This window comes from Garra rufa, chromosome 7, assembly GCF_049309525.1.
Source record: "Garra rufa chromosome 7, GarRuf1.0, whole genome shotgun sequence".
NCBI classification, from domain to species: domain Eukaryota; kingdom Metazoa; phylum Chordata; class Actinopteri; order Cypriniformes; family Cyprinidae; genus Garra; species Garra rufa.
The window spans coordinates 34,453,453-34,468,795 of NC_133367.1; the positions used below are offsets into that span (position 1 = coordinate 34,453,453).

General features: G+C 36.1%; 2 protein-coding genes across 2 annotated transcripts in view; both read left to right on the forward strand.

Annotated features, from left to right (window-relative positions):
• The window catches only part of LOC141338134 (calpain-2 catalytic subunit-like), a 24,231-nt gene extending 21,398 nt beyond the window's left edge, over positions 1–2,833 (forward strand). The window contains exons 12-16 of the mRNA XM_073843694.1: positions 1,720–1,805; positions 1,894–1,972; positions 2,432–2,548; positions 2,654–2,712; positions 2,810–2,833. Coding sequence (XP_073699795.1) covers positions 1,720–1,805; positions 1,894–1,972; positions 2,432–2,548; positions 2,654–2,712; positions 2,810–2,833 — 365 coding nt within the window. The remainder of the gene's footprint in view (positions 1–1,719; positions 1,806–1,893; positions 1,973–2,431; positions 2,549–2,653; positions 2,713–2,809) is intronic.
• Positions 2,834–5,470: 2,637 nt separating this feature from the next.
• Positions 5,471–15,343, forward strand: part of LOC141338135 (calpain-1 catalytic subunit-like) — a 32,105-nt gene continuing 22,232 nt past the window's right edge. The window contains exons 1-18 of the mRNA XM_073843695.1: positions 5,471–5,730; positions 6,455–6,524; positions 9,785–9,903; positions 10,038–10,171; positions 10,380–10,548; positions 11,027–11,110; positions 11,188–11,273; positions 11,352–11,426; positions 11,506–11,666; positions 11,746–11,966; positions 12,366–12,377; positions 13,163–13,374; positions 13,966–14,002; positions 14,110–14,175; positions 14,263–14,320; positions 14,413–14,477; positions 14,902–14,980; positions 15,184–15,300. Of these exons, the coding sequence (XP_073699796.1) occupies positions 5,494–5,730; positions 6,455–6,524; positions 9,785–9,903; positions 10,038–10,171; positions 10,380–10,548; positions 11,027–11,110; positions 11,188–11,273; positions 11,352–11,426; positions 11,506–11,666; positions 11,746–11,966; positions 12,366–12,377; positions 13,163–13,374; positions 13,966–14,002; positions 14,110–14,175; positions 14,263–14,320; positions 14,413–14,477; positions 14,902–14,980; positions 15,184–15,300 (2,002 nt within the window). The 5' untranslated portion in view covers positions 5,471–5,493. The remainder of the gene's footprint in view (positions 5,731–6,454; positions 6,525–9,784; positions 9,904–10,037; positions 10,172–10,379; positions 10,549–11,026; positions 11,111–11,187; positions 11,274–11,351; positions 11,427–11,505; positions 11,667–11,745; positions 11,967–12,365; positions 12,378–13,162; positions 13,375–13,965; positions 14,003–14,109; positions 14,176–14,262; positions 14,321–14,412; positions 14,478–14,901; positions 14,981–15,183; positions 15,301–15,343) is intronic.

Here is a 15,343-nt window from a genome sequence, read left to right on the forward strand (position 1 = left end):
ATTAGTTGTAACAGGAGTGAATGGTACATGTAATGTATCTCGTAAATTGCACCACTAAACGTGCAAGTAATCTTACCAAACTTGTACAGTAGTGTAAATAGGTTATGTACTCACAAAACTCTGCATCGGAACATTTGTAAGTCCACCATGAGTGTTTTAAAAACATGTTTTACCCGAGAACTACTAGTCTCAGAAACTATAAATGGCGACACGTCGACATAACTTCCCTGGTTTGAAAAAAGCACGTAAAAGTCCTCCTACTACATCTGTGTGCATGTCAACTTGTAGGAGGACTTTTACGTGCTTTTTTCAAAAAAGGGAAGTGACGTCGACGTGTCACCATTTGTAGTTTCTGAGACTAGTAGTTCTCGGGTAAAACGTGTTTTTAAAACACTCATGGTGGACTTACAAATGTTCCGATGCAGAGTTTTGTGAGTACATAACCTATTTACACTACTGTACAAGTTTGGTAAGATTACTTGCACGTTTAGTGGTGCAATTTACAAGATACATCACATGTACCAATCACTCCTGTAACAAGCCATTCGAAAAACTCTAATATCTCCATAAATGTTTGACTAAGGTAAAAAAAAACTCCGGATGGGGTGTTTACATGGGCTTCGGAGTGCATAGCAAGGAAGTCAATTCTACTCCGAACCATCCCTTTAATATTTTAGTAAGACCTAAAGTGGGGGGAAAAAAATGAGTTGACCCTCTGCTGATTTTGTATGTTCGAAAGAAATGATCAGTTTATTATTTTAATGGTAGGTTTATTTGAACAGTGTCAGACATAATAACAAAAAACAAATCCATAAAACACATTTATAGTTATAAATAGTTAATAATTGATTTGCATTTTAATGTGTGAAATAAGTATTTGATCCCCTGTCAATCAGCAAGATTTCTGGCTCCCAGAAACCTGTGGACAGGTGTCTTTTATACAGGTAAGGAGCTGAGATTAAAGAGAGTGCTCCTAATCTCAGCTTGTTACCTGTATAAAAGTCGCACAGAAAATAGCTGTCACACGGCATATGAGTACTAAACTAAGTTCTCATTCATGTCATATTGCGCTTAAACTGTCAAATAAATACACGTTTATGTTAAAAACACACCGAAGTTACAAAAACAGATGAAGGTAAACAGTTGGGCGATAAATCACGTTTATATAATATATCTGTGTGGCAGCAGTAATATACAGTTAAATTCACTGCTCTCTTGTCTCCTCTAAGGTTGGGACTCTAAGTAGTGTTCTGTGCTTGTCTGTGCAGCCAAAGACAGAACAGTTAACATACTTTGCTTCAAACTGTTTTGGTGTTAGAACTGGCACACCGTTGTTGCTTGCGAAAACACAATGTTAGCGCAATGGATAGAAACGTGCAGATTAAGAGGCAGTGATATTATAATAACATCCCCTTTCTATGTCACAGGGGGAGCAAAATCTAAGCGGCTTGTATTTTTCACAAGTTTGCAGAGACAGGTATACCAAAAAAAAATGAGTAAGTTGCTCTTTTTCACATGTTCTGGGTTGGTCGATGCACAGGGGACCCGATTATAGCACTTAAACACAGAAAAGGTCTGATTTTCATGATATGTCACCTTTATTGATATGTTCACATGTTCACTGTTCTCCTATGTTGGGTTACTATTTATTTATATACTACATATATTACCGTTATGTAAAAATTAAGGGTTATAACCCTCATATAACACTGTTATAAGCCTTAACCTCAGTCCAGAGAGACGGGAGCGGCAAACTCGGCCTTGTGGAGTTTCACATACTGTGGATAAAGATCCAGAATTATATGGTATCATGTATATCTTTATTAAGTTTTGAAAATGATCTTCAGTTTATTTAGCGATGTTAAAGGCCTATTCTCTGTCATACTTGTCCAGGAGGTTTTTAATACGCATGATAGAGACAACTCGGGCACTATGAGCTCCCATGAGATGAGAGATGCCGTGAAAGAAGCAGGTAGGAATCTATGGCCCTTTTCACATAGTAATACAAGTAAATTACTGTAAAACTAATGGAACAACTTTACCTGTAAAAATCTGCTGTTCACACAGGCAATGACGTTCAGACTTTTTATCAGTAAATCGTCATTTACACACATTTCAAAAACTAGTCAATTCTGTGACATTTCTGTTAACCCGAAAGTGCCTCTTAATGGCTGCGCCTCTTGGGGTTGTGTTTGTAAACATGGAGGTATATACGCCGGAAAATTGGCGGAAGGAATTTACCGGTAAGTTTAAAAAGGTCCTGTTTACACATGATCTCTTAAAGGTAATTTACCAGTAAGTTCCTAGTAAAGACTGTATGTGTGAAAGGGGTTGTTTAGTCTAAAAACTAAGGACAATAAAGTCATTTATTTCCTCTAAAAGTGGTCGTAATAATGACTGAAGTAATGGTTGGATGTGCTTTTCTCCACAGGGTTTCAGCTGAACAATGACGTACTTCAGGTGATAATCTCACGCTATGCCAATCAGCAGTTCGCCATTGACTTTGATAGCTTCGTGGACTGCCTGATTCGCCTGGAAATGTACTTCAGTAAGTTTTGCTGTTTGTTGTTCAATGTTTTAAATTACTATAAATAAATGATGGTCATAAACAGGAATTATGACAATTTCATGTTTTTATCTGTGCTCTATGCAGAAGTATTTAAAGTGTTTAATAAGAAGAACACCGGAAAAATCGATTTGGATATCATGCAGGTGATGCACAAGTGTAAACATGGATTAAGATTTTTGTATCTTCTCTCAATGTAGTGTTATCATTTATTGATTTACTGTGTTGTTTTGTGTTTTGCAGTGGCTCTGCTTGGCCCTTAATTGAAAATCCACTCAAATAACTGCATCAGATGTCAATTAACTTCCTGCAATTTAAATGAAGAGGATCCAGCAGACCTGAAATACCCAAGAGTCAAATCAACCAAACTTGGAACTGATTTGAAAAAAAAATATTTTTAAGGTGCTAACCTGCTTAACAATTGGCTATAATAAAGACGACTAAAATCACATTTTTCATATTTCCACATTTTTATGATTTTAAGTCTATCTACCATAGTTTCCACCAAAACAGCATTGTTTCTGCCATAAAAATCATGAATTAATACAATATTGAATCATAACCGCCACATACTTTATTTGTGTGTAAATTTATGGCTTTACTAATCTTACCTTAAAGAAGTTGACTTCCATCTGTGATTTACCAGTTACCAAAATATCTTTAATACCTTTAATATCCCATTTCCTTCCTAATTTGAGAGGCCTTCTTTACATTTTTCCCCTTTCTTCCTTATATTTTTATTTACAAATCTCACATTTATCTGTGTTCACTTTACTGATAAGAAATAATGTATTATTAAGTCTTCTGTGTTCTAACAATTGTCTCGTGTAACTGATTTCTTCTTTTCTGTTCTTCTCAGAAATCTCTATTTTGTCATTAATGATTTAATGCCTTTTCGCTAATTTTATTTCTCCTGTATGTGCTGGTATCCGACAGAATTTAACATATATTCATAATTTTTGCAAGTTTAGTAGTGCTGAGTATAATTCTGGTAACACTTGACAATAAGGTTCATTGGTTAATATTAGTTAACTACAGTAGTTAACATGAACTAAGTATGAACAATACTTCTACAGCATTTATTAATCTTAGTTCATGTTAATTTCGGCATTTGCTAATGCATTCTTAAAATCACAAACTGTGTTTGTTAACATTAGATAATGCATTGTAAACCAACATGAACAAACAATGAACAACTGTATTTTTATTAACTAACATTAACAAAGTATAATGTGTCAGTTAAAAAGGAGGTAAATATTTAGGTATTACAATTTTCAATCATTAAAAAAAATTTGAAATGTAGAATATTTTCAAAAGGAAGAATGTAGATCAGCTATGAACTACACCAACAACAGCATGTTTGAAATGCAGAATCAGGCTAATAATGTAATGAGATATGAAAAGGAAAGCATACAGACACAAACCAACATTACATTCATGTGTGGGTCCATATACCAAGATAATCATAAAACATATTTACTTATTAAAAAGACAGCTGTTATTCTGACCACCTGGTGAAAATGAATAGGCTAAACAGAATAAACAGAAATCAACTAGAGCAACAGTACAGGACATGCTACTGTGGTCATTAGCCTATCACCCTGGTCAGACTGGTTTTAGCTGGTGGTTTCCCAGCCTGACCAGCCTGGCCAGGCTAGAAAAGTGGCCAAAACCCCTCTAAAACCAGCCTGCTGACCTATGACTATAGCTAAAAGCAGACTGGTTGACCTGCTAAAACCAGCCAACCAGCCTAGGCTGATTTTAGCTGTTTTGGGGTTTTTTCACCAGCGGGTGGATCATTGACAAAACATTAGACATAATACAGATTTGCATGTTCACAGATTTAAGAAAAACTTTAGTACTTGGCTTAAAAAGTCTTTAAGACTTTAAGCCCTAAATGACCATTTGGAGAGGAGCTACTTGTGCGCACATAAACTTAAATTGGTTTAGACATGTTCGTTCATCGTAACATTTTCCTCAGCTGAAAAGTCAATAGTATTAGCTGTACAATAGCGCCATCTGCCAGATATTAAAGTCGGTGAAGCCAAAGTGTGGATTTCTAATCGGTTTGCTGTAGCACCTCTCATGTGTTTCGAAATGAAATAATTCAACCATTTATTTCATTACTTGAGCACTTTTTTAATATGACACTACTGGGTACAACATGCAAACAAAATCGAGATCTTTTCTTTTCCATCTCTGTCGAAATCCCAATAAGGAAATGAAATTATTACTATGCCAAAGCTTTATCTCTGTGGAACCGGGAACTAACAACTAAAAAGGTAAACACAGTAGGCCTGAAAACAAACGAAAAGCCTACAAAGGAAAACATACTAGGCCTACAAAGTACGAAACATACGGAAAACTCCAAATCGCAATCAAAATGTTTATTGACGCATTTGGCATTTATTTGTGGTATAAGCTTTTCAGTTTGCATAAAACCATCACGACCTACGCAAAAAAAACTGGAAGTTGAAGCTGTTAGGAAGCACTGTCACGTTAATGTCTGTGGTTTTGAAGCGATTTTAATGTTAAAGGGCCCAGGGGTGTGGTGTTTGGGTGTTTGGTCATGTAGTGTAGATCAAAAACAGATACTTTCATCATATTTCTGCTATAGCTTTTTATTGAAATCAAGTATTTTATGTAACTCACTTCTAGTTTTATATGTAAAACTAACCAAAACATTCACATCTTTCCTTCCATCATAGTATAGCTACTACAATGTGCTTTAGAGAATTGTGTATTCATTTTGCATCACAGGCTTACATGATGTGGAAAACCAGTCTGAAAACAACACCTGCCCCCATGTGCTGAAAGGTGGGTCTGGCTCCACCCCTCACCGCTTTACCATACAAAACCAGCATCAGTCTCACACAAACACGCACTACACAAGCTTCAGAGAAACCTGAGTACGACTATAGGGCATAATGTCTAATATCGCAAAAATTCTCTCTAGGAGGCAGGATAGAGGAGAAGGAGTTGGAACAAATGAGCAGGCGATTCCCTACAACAAGCAGGACTACCAGAGCCTGAAGCAGGAGTGTCTGGCCAAAGGAACCCTGTTCTGTGACCCGACCTTCCCCGCTGAATCCGACGCTCTAGGATACAATGAACTCGGGCGGTACTCCTTCAAGACCAAAGGAGTGCAGTGGAAGAGACCTAAGGTACTTGCAGAGTGTGTTTGCTTTGTTCTACACAGGTGGAGTTTAGGTAAATATTAAGGTGTGCTTTTGTGACCCTAGTATGTTTAATTGAATTTATTTTACCTGAGAGGACTCTTAAAAATACTTTTACCCAATTACTTACATGTAAAAATAAAAAAAACAGTGAGGTTAATTCAATATAAAGTAATAATATTGATATTAAATATTAATATAAGTATAAAACCATCCATGGAACCTTAACATTCCAAAAAAAGTTTCTTTATGTTGGAAAAAGGTTCCTCAGAATATTGGAATGTTCTTCACAATAAGAAAAAGTGATTCTTTTAGAACATTTATAAATGGTTCGTATTGTTTTTATCCATAGATTAAGCCGAAATGATAAAAAATGAATGGTTTAAAGTTTAAAAAATGTTAAATTAATGTTTAATTGCTGCCTATGGTAACTGACGGCAGCTCAGGTTCCTCTTTAGGCGTGAGGATGATCTCATGTGTGTTGATACTTACAACATACTTACTCTGCTTAAAACTTTGCATTGTTATATAAATAGGATGCTTTTTATCTGTGTTTTTTTTTTCTTTTTTATGAATACACAAACCATCAGTTCAACTGAAACTTCAACATGCTGTTTGCTCAAAGCAAATAACTCCTTTTGTTGTTCAGGTGTACGATTACATAGCGTAACACTATCACCTGAAATTGTTCTGACATTGTCTCTTTTTAAAGGAGCTCTGCTCAAACCCTGAGTTCATTGTGGACGGAGCCAAGAGGACAGACATCTGCCAGGGAGCCTTAGGTGAGAAAAGAGCCTTTCAATGATGTTCGGGTGTGTCCTGTAAATTACTTACAAATTCCACGAACACAGGCTAATTCAGTATCACTGAAATGCAAAATCAAAAAATGTGATGAATATGGAATTTCAGGTCATTTTATTATGAATTGCTATAGTAAATTAAGTGTTTAGTTACCTCTATCTGCTGGTGTGTCTGCTGTATGTTGACTTGAGTAAACTGTCCTCCAACCCAAACCCACACAGACTTGTATTGTGCAGTGCTAATGACCCTGACACAACAAATATGATACACTATTTCTCAAGAACACATTAATAACAATTAATTTTAACATTTAAATATCAATGTTTAATAAAATAAAAATGATTCTAGTTTAAATGATTCGTGTAGTTGCAAATGAATTGGTTTAAACTGAACTGAATTTAAGTGATACGACTCGGTACCTCTTTCAATTGAGGTATTTTCAATTTAGTTATTTCTCAATTAAGAACTTCTAAAGCTTCGTTCAGACTGTCAGCCCAAATAATCACATTTTTGTGCAAATCTGATACAAATTCACGCAACAGTGTTTAAGTGCCACGTAAATTTTTTTTACGAGATTAAAGTCGAAATGTTGAGAATAAAGTCGAAACTAGAAAAAAAAAAGTTTGTCAATACAAACCTAGAAGTTGGTTTGAGAAACCTGGACCAGAAAGTTTGAAAAGGTTTAAAAAAGTTGAGTTTAAAAAGATTTCCAAGTTTTAAAAGTTTTAAGTTTGAGGGTTTTCAGTTTGAAATAGTTTGAAGTTTTAATGTTTTAGTGCCACGTTTAAATTTATTTTATTTTTTTTTAATTATGAGATTAAAAGTCAAAATGTTTCAAGAATAAAGCTAAAATTACACAAATATACTATAAATTATGAAAATATAGTTGAAATTACGTTTTTGTAGAAAACATGCTGAACGTCTTTGCAGAAACAAGCTTGAGTTGTTGTAAAGTGCCAGTCAAGCGGAAAAAGACATACAGGCTTGCTTGTGTACACACCTCTTTGAGTTTTGAAACTAGTAGAGATGGCAGCACGGAATAAACCCACACATTCCAGCTTCCTGAACTGAAATTGAAGTGATACGACTCAGTACCTCTTTCAATTTAAGATTTTTTTCATAGGCATTGGTAAAAATAAGTTATAAAGTAAGATGTATCATTTACTCCTAAAAATTAAGGTTCTTTATTCTGTCTATGGTTCCATGAAGAACTTCTGAAGCCTCTTTCAGACTGTCAGCCCAAATTAAATTTTTGTGCAAATCAGATTCAAATTCATGCGACAGCGTTTTAGTGCCACGTTAAAAAATGAAGAAAAAAAAAAAGTAAAATTACGTGAATAAAGTCGAAATGTTTCAACCCAGATAGCACACATATGTCTGCAAGATGTTTGTTAAAGATCTCTTGATCTGGAAAGCGTCTGCTGTGTACAAACGTCTGGCAGATGTCTGTAAGATGTCAGTTTTACATACATTCTAATTCATAAACATCTTAAAGACATCTAATAGACGTCTATTTGACATCTGATAGGAAACCTTCAATAGACGTATTGCAGATGAGCAAACTATGTCTTGCAGATGTAAATGCAGATGTCAAATGGACATCTCCGAGATGTACGTGTGCTATCAGGTCAAAATTACGAGAATAAAGTCAAAACTACAAAAATAAAGTCAAAATTACAAGAATAAAGTCTAAACATTTTGAGAATAAAGCCGAAATATTTCAAGAATAAAGTCTAAATATTTTGAGAAAAGTCAAAATATTTCGAGAATGAAGTTGGAATTATGAGAATAAAGTCAAAATATTATGAGAATAAAGTCGAAATTTTGAGAATAAAGTCAAAATGTTTCGAAAAAATAAAGTCAATGTTTCGAGAATAAAGTTGAAATGTTTTGTGAATAAAGTCAAAATGTTTCGAAAATAAAGTCGAAATGTTTCGAGAATAAAGTTGAAATGTTTTGTGAATAAAGTTGAAATGTTTCATTAATAAAGTCGAAATGTTTTGTTAATAAAGTCGAAATGTTTTGTGAATAAAGTCGAAATGTTTTGTGAATAAAGTTGAAATGTTTCATTAATAAAGTCGAAAAGTTTCGTTAATAAAGTCGAAATGTTTCATTAATAAAGTCGAAATGTTTCGTGACTAAAGTCGAAATGTTTCGAGAATAAAGTCGAAATTACGAGAATAAAGTCTAAACATTTTGAGAGTAAAGTTGAAATATTTTGAGAATAAAGTCTAAATGTTTTGAGAATAAAGTCGAAATTACAAGAATAAAGTCTAAACATTTTGAGAGTAAAGTTGAAATATTTTGAGAATAAAGCCGAAATGTTTCGAGAATAAAGTGGAAATTATGACACTAAAGTCTAAATGTTTTGACAATAAAGTCAAAATTATGACAATGAAGTTGAAATAGAATTAGAAGAATAAGGTCAAAATGTTTAGAGAATAAAGTCGAAATCTTTTGAGAATAAAGTCGAAATTACGAGACATTAAAGAGCATGAAAAAACACATTATTGCAATAGACATATCAGTTGTATTTCGCTATAAAACTGACAGATTTTGAAAGCTGAGACTTTGGAATATCTCTTGATGCTCCCAGTTGGGATACACTGTGTGGACCGTCAATTATTAAAATCAGATTCCATCTAAATATGCACAAAATTTGGGCTGATAGTCCCGAATGAGGCTTAACATCCACGGAACCTTTACATTCCAAAAAAATGGTTCTTTTAGAACTGTTCTGTAAGGTTCTTTGAAGAACCAAAATGGTTATTCTAGAGCATCACTGCGAAGACCCCTTTTTGAAATCTTTATTTAAGAGTGTTCGTGCTCATGGAGCAAAATACATTCTCAAGTTTTAGTGCTAAGTGGTTAAGAACAAAGTATGAGCAACAACAATAGTGATGCTAGATTTAGCAACCACTAATTAAAGTTGCCTCACAATACAAGTGCATTTCTTGTGTTGTGGAAAAACATATTGTGAGACATGGGAGTGGTTAAAAACTCAAGCTTTAAAGGTTGTACATTCAAAACCCCACAATGGTCAATCCATCATTATCAAGCAAGACACATACACCCAGGATACTCTTTGAGCAAAACACGGAAGCCGAAGATTGTTCCTGGAAAAAAGTTGATCCTGGAAGGCTAAATCTGTATTATGCAAACTGGAAGTCAGTTTGCATAAAAATTAAACAATGAGCTCAATGCAGAAGTATTTTATACAATGCATGTGATACATTTGCAGGTGACTGTTGGTTGCTGGCGGCTATTGCATCTTTGACTCTGCATAATGAGGTTCTGGAACGTGTAGTTCCACATGGACAGAATTTTACACAGGACTATGCCGGCATCTTTCACTTCCAGGTCAGTTAAGCTCAAAAAGTATGAAAAGTCGGACCTCACTTGAGTATTAATTACAACACATAACCCTATTAGAATTCGAGTGATAAATTGAATGGACACTGTCCGATTGATTGGTGTTGTTTTCATCTCTTTAGTTCTGGCAGTTTGGTGTATGGGTGGACGTTGTCATTGATGACCGGCTGCCCACCAGAGATGGGAAGCTGCTGTTTGTTCATTCAGCTGAGGGCTCTGAGTTCTGGAGTGCCCTGTTGGAAAAGGCTTATGCAAAGTAAGTGTGTGTTTTTCAATATAAATTACCTGCTACTACTTACCTCAACTGTAACGGAGGTCAATAAAATACTCATCTGAGTCATCTGGAGCACTTGGTAAACACGTTGCCTACAACCACAGCCTACAAAACACACAATGTTCTTACAACATGTCACATATCCATGACATGACCAACTGGTGGTGCTGATTTTTCCTGTATTTTGAAGGTTAAACGGCTCATATGAAGCTCTGTCGGGAGGTTCGACCACTGAGGGTTTTGAGGATTTCACTGGAGGCATCGCTGAGAACTATGAGCTGAGCAAAGCTCCTCCATATCTGTTCAAGCTCATGCAGAAAGCATTGACACTGGGATCATTACTGGGCTGCTCCATTGATGTAAGTCCCATTCCACTTCATTGCATTTTGAGCTTATATAAAGCAAGAAAAATCTGTTTAGTGGATCTGTGGTCTAGTTAACAAACTAAGCTTTTATTTACAAAGCTTCAGGATAACCATTTTCTTGTAAAAGCGAAAAATTTCCATATGCTTCATGGGCGTTTTGCAGGCGACTTGCAAAGAACACTTGCCACATATGCAAATTGGTTGGACTCACCCTTATTTAAAGGAGGATTTTGTGTTTGGAAATAGTAGCTCACACTAAATACCTGGAATTTCAAGTTATACAATTATTATCATTGCTGTAAATCATAATAAGTAGGGATGCACTGATGAACATGTTGGCTGATAATGGTAATTATTTATATTTTGAAGATGGTAACCAATATTTTAGCAGTCATTACTTAAGTCTTTAGTGTCAAATGGTGTATATAATGTCATGTTATCATACTAATCATATGTAATACTCATTGAGTAGATTACCAGTTCATACGAGTCTGAGGCAGTGACGAGTCTGAAGCTGGTGAAGGGTCATGCCTACTCCGTCACAGGCGCAGAGGAGGTCAGAAACCGGCAATATGGATTTGATAAGAAAAACTCGAAAGAGCTCTAATGACTGTCACCTTATTGTTTCAACAGGTTCATTCCTATGGCCATCCGGTTCAACTAGTGCGTATCAGAAACCCGTGGGGTCAGGTGGAGTGGACGGGCCCTTGGAGTGACAAGTAAGTTTCTCTAAACAGATCTTACTCCTTCAACACCAGTCCGAAGAGTTCTGCAAAACATTTCCAATTCTTTTTCAGTTCCAAAGAGTGGAACAGCGTCCAACCAGAGGAGAAAGCTAAACTGGATTATTCAGGTGAAGATGGAGAGTTCTGGTAAGAGAACTTGAGCTTTTCACCCTCAACAATGTGGGAGTACATAGATGAATACTGACAAATCCTCTCGTTTTGTCAGGATGGCGTATTCGGACTTCATACAGCAGTTCTCAAAGTTGGAGATCTGTAATCTGACACCAGACACTCTTTCAAGCGAAGATGTGAATCACTGGAACTACAGCCAGTTTGAAGGCAACTGGAGAGTGGGATCCACCGCAGGGGGCTGCAGGAACAATCCAGGTAAATCAGATCAGCCACAATATGCTTAAAACCTAAAGCTGTTGATCCAACATCTGACCATTTGGTTTCTTCTCTCCAGCTACATTCTGCTCCAACCCTCAGTTTGTGATCAAGCTGGAGGAAGAAGATGATGATCCTCATGATGGAGAGGACGGCTGCACGATCCTAGTGGGTCTGATGCAGAAAGATAGCCGTAAAGACAAGCGGTTTGGAAGAGACCTGAACACCATTGGCTTCGCTATCTATAAGGTAACTATTAGTACTGCAGACATCATTTCCATCACCACAAACAACTTCACAGCAAGCAGAACCACCAACCTTACAATCACAATCACATCGTCTTGGTTCCAGAGGTGTTCTCATTCATTTTCTCCAAGTTTTCAAAAAATTCAAAGTCTTGAACTAAACTAACCTGCTCCAAGATTAATCACAATATTTCTAATTTTGATTTGAAGCAGTTATCTTCAAGATTCATAGGTAGTGTAGTTCTTCACCTGGAGCTTGACCAAATAATTTTTTTTTTCCTTAGAAGAAATTCTCTATAGAGAAAATGAATGTGATTTTACTTCAAGAATGCAACTGTTACATTTGATTTAACACACTTTTCCATTTACATTACCACTGTTTCACAGTATATTTTTGTGGTGAATTGTAGGAATTTAAACACTAAATTATTTTACATTCTTTGGTGTTTTTCAGGTTCCAGATGAGGTGTGTATGAACCCTATATGTTTTGCACATAAGAGTAACTGGACACCACCAATGTAACCATTTCTTCTTTCATTTTTGTAATACAATGGAGACCTTAAAGTGGCATGATAATTGTATAAATAAATATGTAAATGGGAAAAAATATATTTTCCTAAGTAACTTTACGTTTACTGGCAAAAGTTTCTCAGGAAAAAGCAATACTTTTGAGATAGAATGCAATATTTTTGGGGTGAACCCAATAGTTTTGCCAGGGATACAAATGTTTAGTGTTTTTGGGGCGTATGCAGTACTGAATGCAGAACGAAAATGTTTTGCAGGAAGATTTCTCAGGGAAAAGCAACACTTTTGTGAAAAAATGTAACTTAAAGAGTTAGTTCACCCAAAATTCTGTCATTAATTACTCATCCATCGTTCCAAATCTTCGGAACACAAATTAAGACATTTTTGATAAAATCCGAGAGCTCTCAGACATGAGTCCTACCACAATCAAGGTCCAGAAAGGTACTAAAAACATCGACAAACTGAAAATCTTAATTTGTTTTCCGAAGATGAACGAAGGTCTTGTGGTTTTGGAACAACATGAGGGTGAGTAATTAATGACAGAATTTTCATTTTGGGGTGAACTATCCCTTTGTTTATTTTGTAAGAGAATGTGACAATTTAATGAGCAAATGCAAAAGCACTAAAATTTTCCTCCCAACCTATATATATTTTTTTCCCCTTATTTATGTTGTATGTATGATTTTTCAAGGTATAAGGCTTTTTTTTATCCGTTTGTGTTGCAGTTCAGGGGTCGCAATAACATTCATCTCGGTCCTGATGTATTGCTGCGTCAGCAGTCTATTGCCGGGAGCAACACCTTCATCAACCTACGAGAAGTGAGCGAGCGCTTCAAACTGTCTCCGGGTGAATACGTCATCGTCCCCTCCACTTTCGAGCCCCATCGCAAGGGAGGCTTTATACTGCGCGTGTTCACAGAGAAAGAAGCTGCTGCCAGGTTTGTAACAAGTGTTTTTAGTATATTTCGACATTCGTAGTTTAAAGGAAAAAACAATCGGCGCTGTTAACTATTCCACAGATAAACAAACAGTGTTCCAACCAATCAGCGTCAGGGGTTTGGTGTTGTGGACTTTCCTACTGGTGCTGGGATGTGAGGGAGGCGGAGCGAAAGTCCACAACACCAAATCCCTGACGCTGATTGGTTGGAACACTGTTTGTTTTTGTGTGGAAAGGTTGGTAGTGCCGATTGTTTTTTTGGCATATCTCGGACCCTAGGCTGACCAGAGAGACGCGGTTTTTTCACAGACAATTTATGGGGCAGGCAGCGAGCGGATCGTGAAGAAAGGTCAGCTGAAATTGACACTTTATGTTTTAGGCTAGAAATCGCTGATACAACCTTTAAATAAACATGGGTTTATACAGCTCTCATTTTAGACCACATGGTGGTGCACATGTTCTGTTTTGCCTTGAGTGGATATTTGGTTGCTATCTGATTGTCAGATGAAAAAAATGTGTAAAACTGTACTCTAAACAATCTTGTATTTGCACCCAAATGCATAAACAATGTTTCTGACTCTCATCCCTGCAGCCCGATGGATACTGAGATCAGTGGAGATGTGAAAAAGGTGAATTCATCATGTATTATGAGAAAAATGATATATAAATTCATATATACCCCATATAAAGCAAAAAATTGTATTCTTTAATTATATATATTTTTTCCCTTTACCAGCTGCACATATCCGAGAGTGATGTGGACCCACATTTCAAACACCTTTTTAATCAGATTGCTGGAAATGTAAGTCAAATGACTGGTCATTTTTAGTTTTGAGTCATTATCGTTATATTTTTTCCCAGCACGCATGATCTTGTCTTCACTCTGCAGGACTCGGAGGTGTCTGTGTTTGAACTACAGCAGATCCTGAACAGTATTACCTCAAAACGTAAGAAAACAAACTTTCCCAATTTTATTCACCGTATATGTTTAACATTCTGTGCTTATCATTCTCAAAATGTTTTATGGTATTTCACACAGGAACCGATCTGAAGACAGATGGATTTAGTATGGAGACCTGTCGCCACATTATCAGCCTGCTAGATGTATCCTTACCTCGCTGGATTTGAATTAATACTACATGGATTGTTGCAGTTTTTTTTTGCCAGCCAAATTAATATTAGAGTAATACTTTCAACATACTGCTTTAATCATAAAACACAGCAACCAAATGAATCAAATTAACCCTCATAAAACCCTTAACCCTGATCTAGAAAGATGGCAGCGGCAAACTCGGGCTTGTGGAATTTCACGTACTGTGGATAAAGATCCAGAAATATTTGGTATATATATTTATTTGGTGTAAAGTAAAGATGAAAAATCTGTAATATCAGCCTATAACCAATATGGTACTATTGCGCATCCCTACCACAGAACAGCAACTTTGTGGTCACTAATGTTCTGATAAATTCTTCACTGTATTTAGCAATGTTAAATACCCATTGTGGATTTTCTGTTATACATCACCAGGAGATTTTTAAGAAGCATGATACAGACAACTCAGGCACTATGAGTTCGCATGAGATGAGAGATGCCGTTAAAGAAGCAGGTAGATACGGTGTTGTGTTTGTAAAAATTGCCGGAATAAATTTACCGGTATTTTTGAAAAAGTTCCTATTCACACATGATCTCTTAAGAGTAATTTACCAGTAAAGACTATATGTGTGAAAAGGTTTTATGTAGTCATCCCTTTCTTCTTAAAGTGGTCATGATAATGAGTAAAGTAATAGTTGTATGTGCTTTTCTCCACAGGATTCCAGCTGAACAATGACGTACTTGAGGTGGTAGTCTCACGTTACGCCAATCAGCAGTTCGCCATTGACTTTGATTGCTTCGTCGGCTGCCTGATTCACCTGGAAATGCTTTTTAGTACGTTTTGCTGAAGATTATCCAATGCAATGCTTTTAATTAC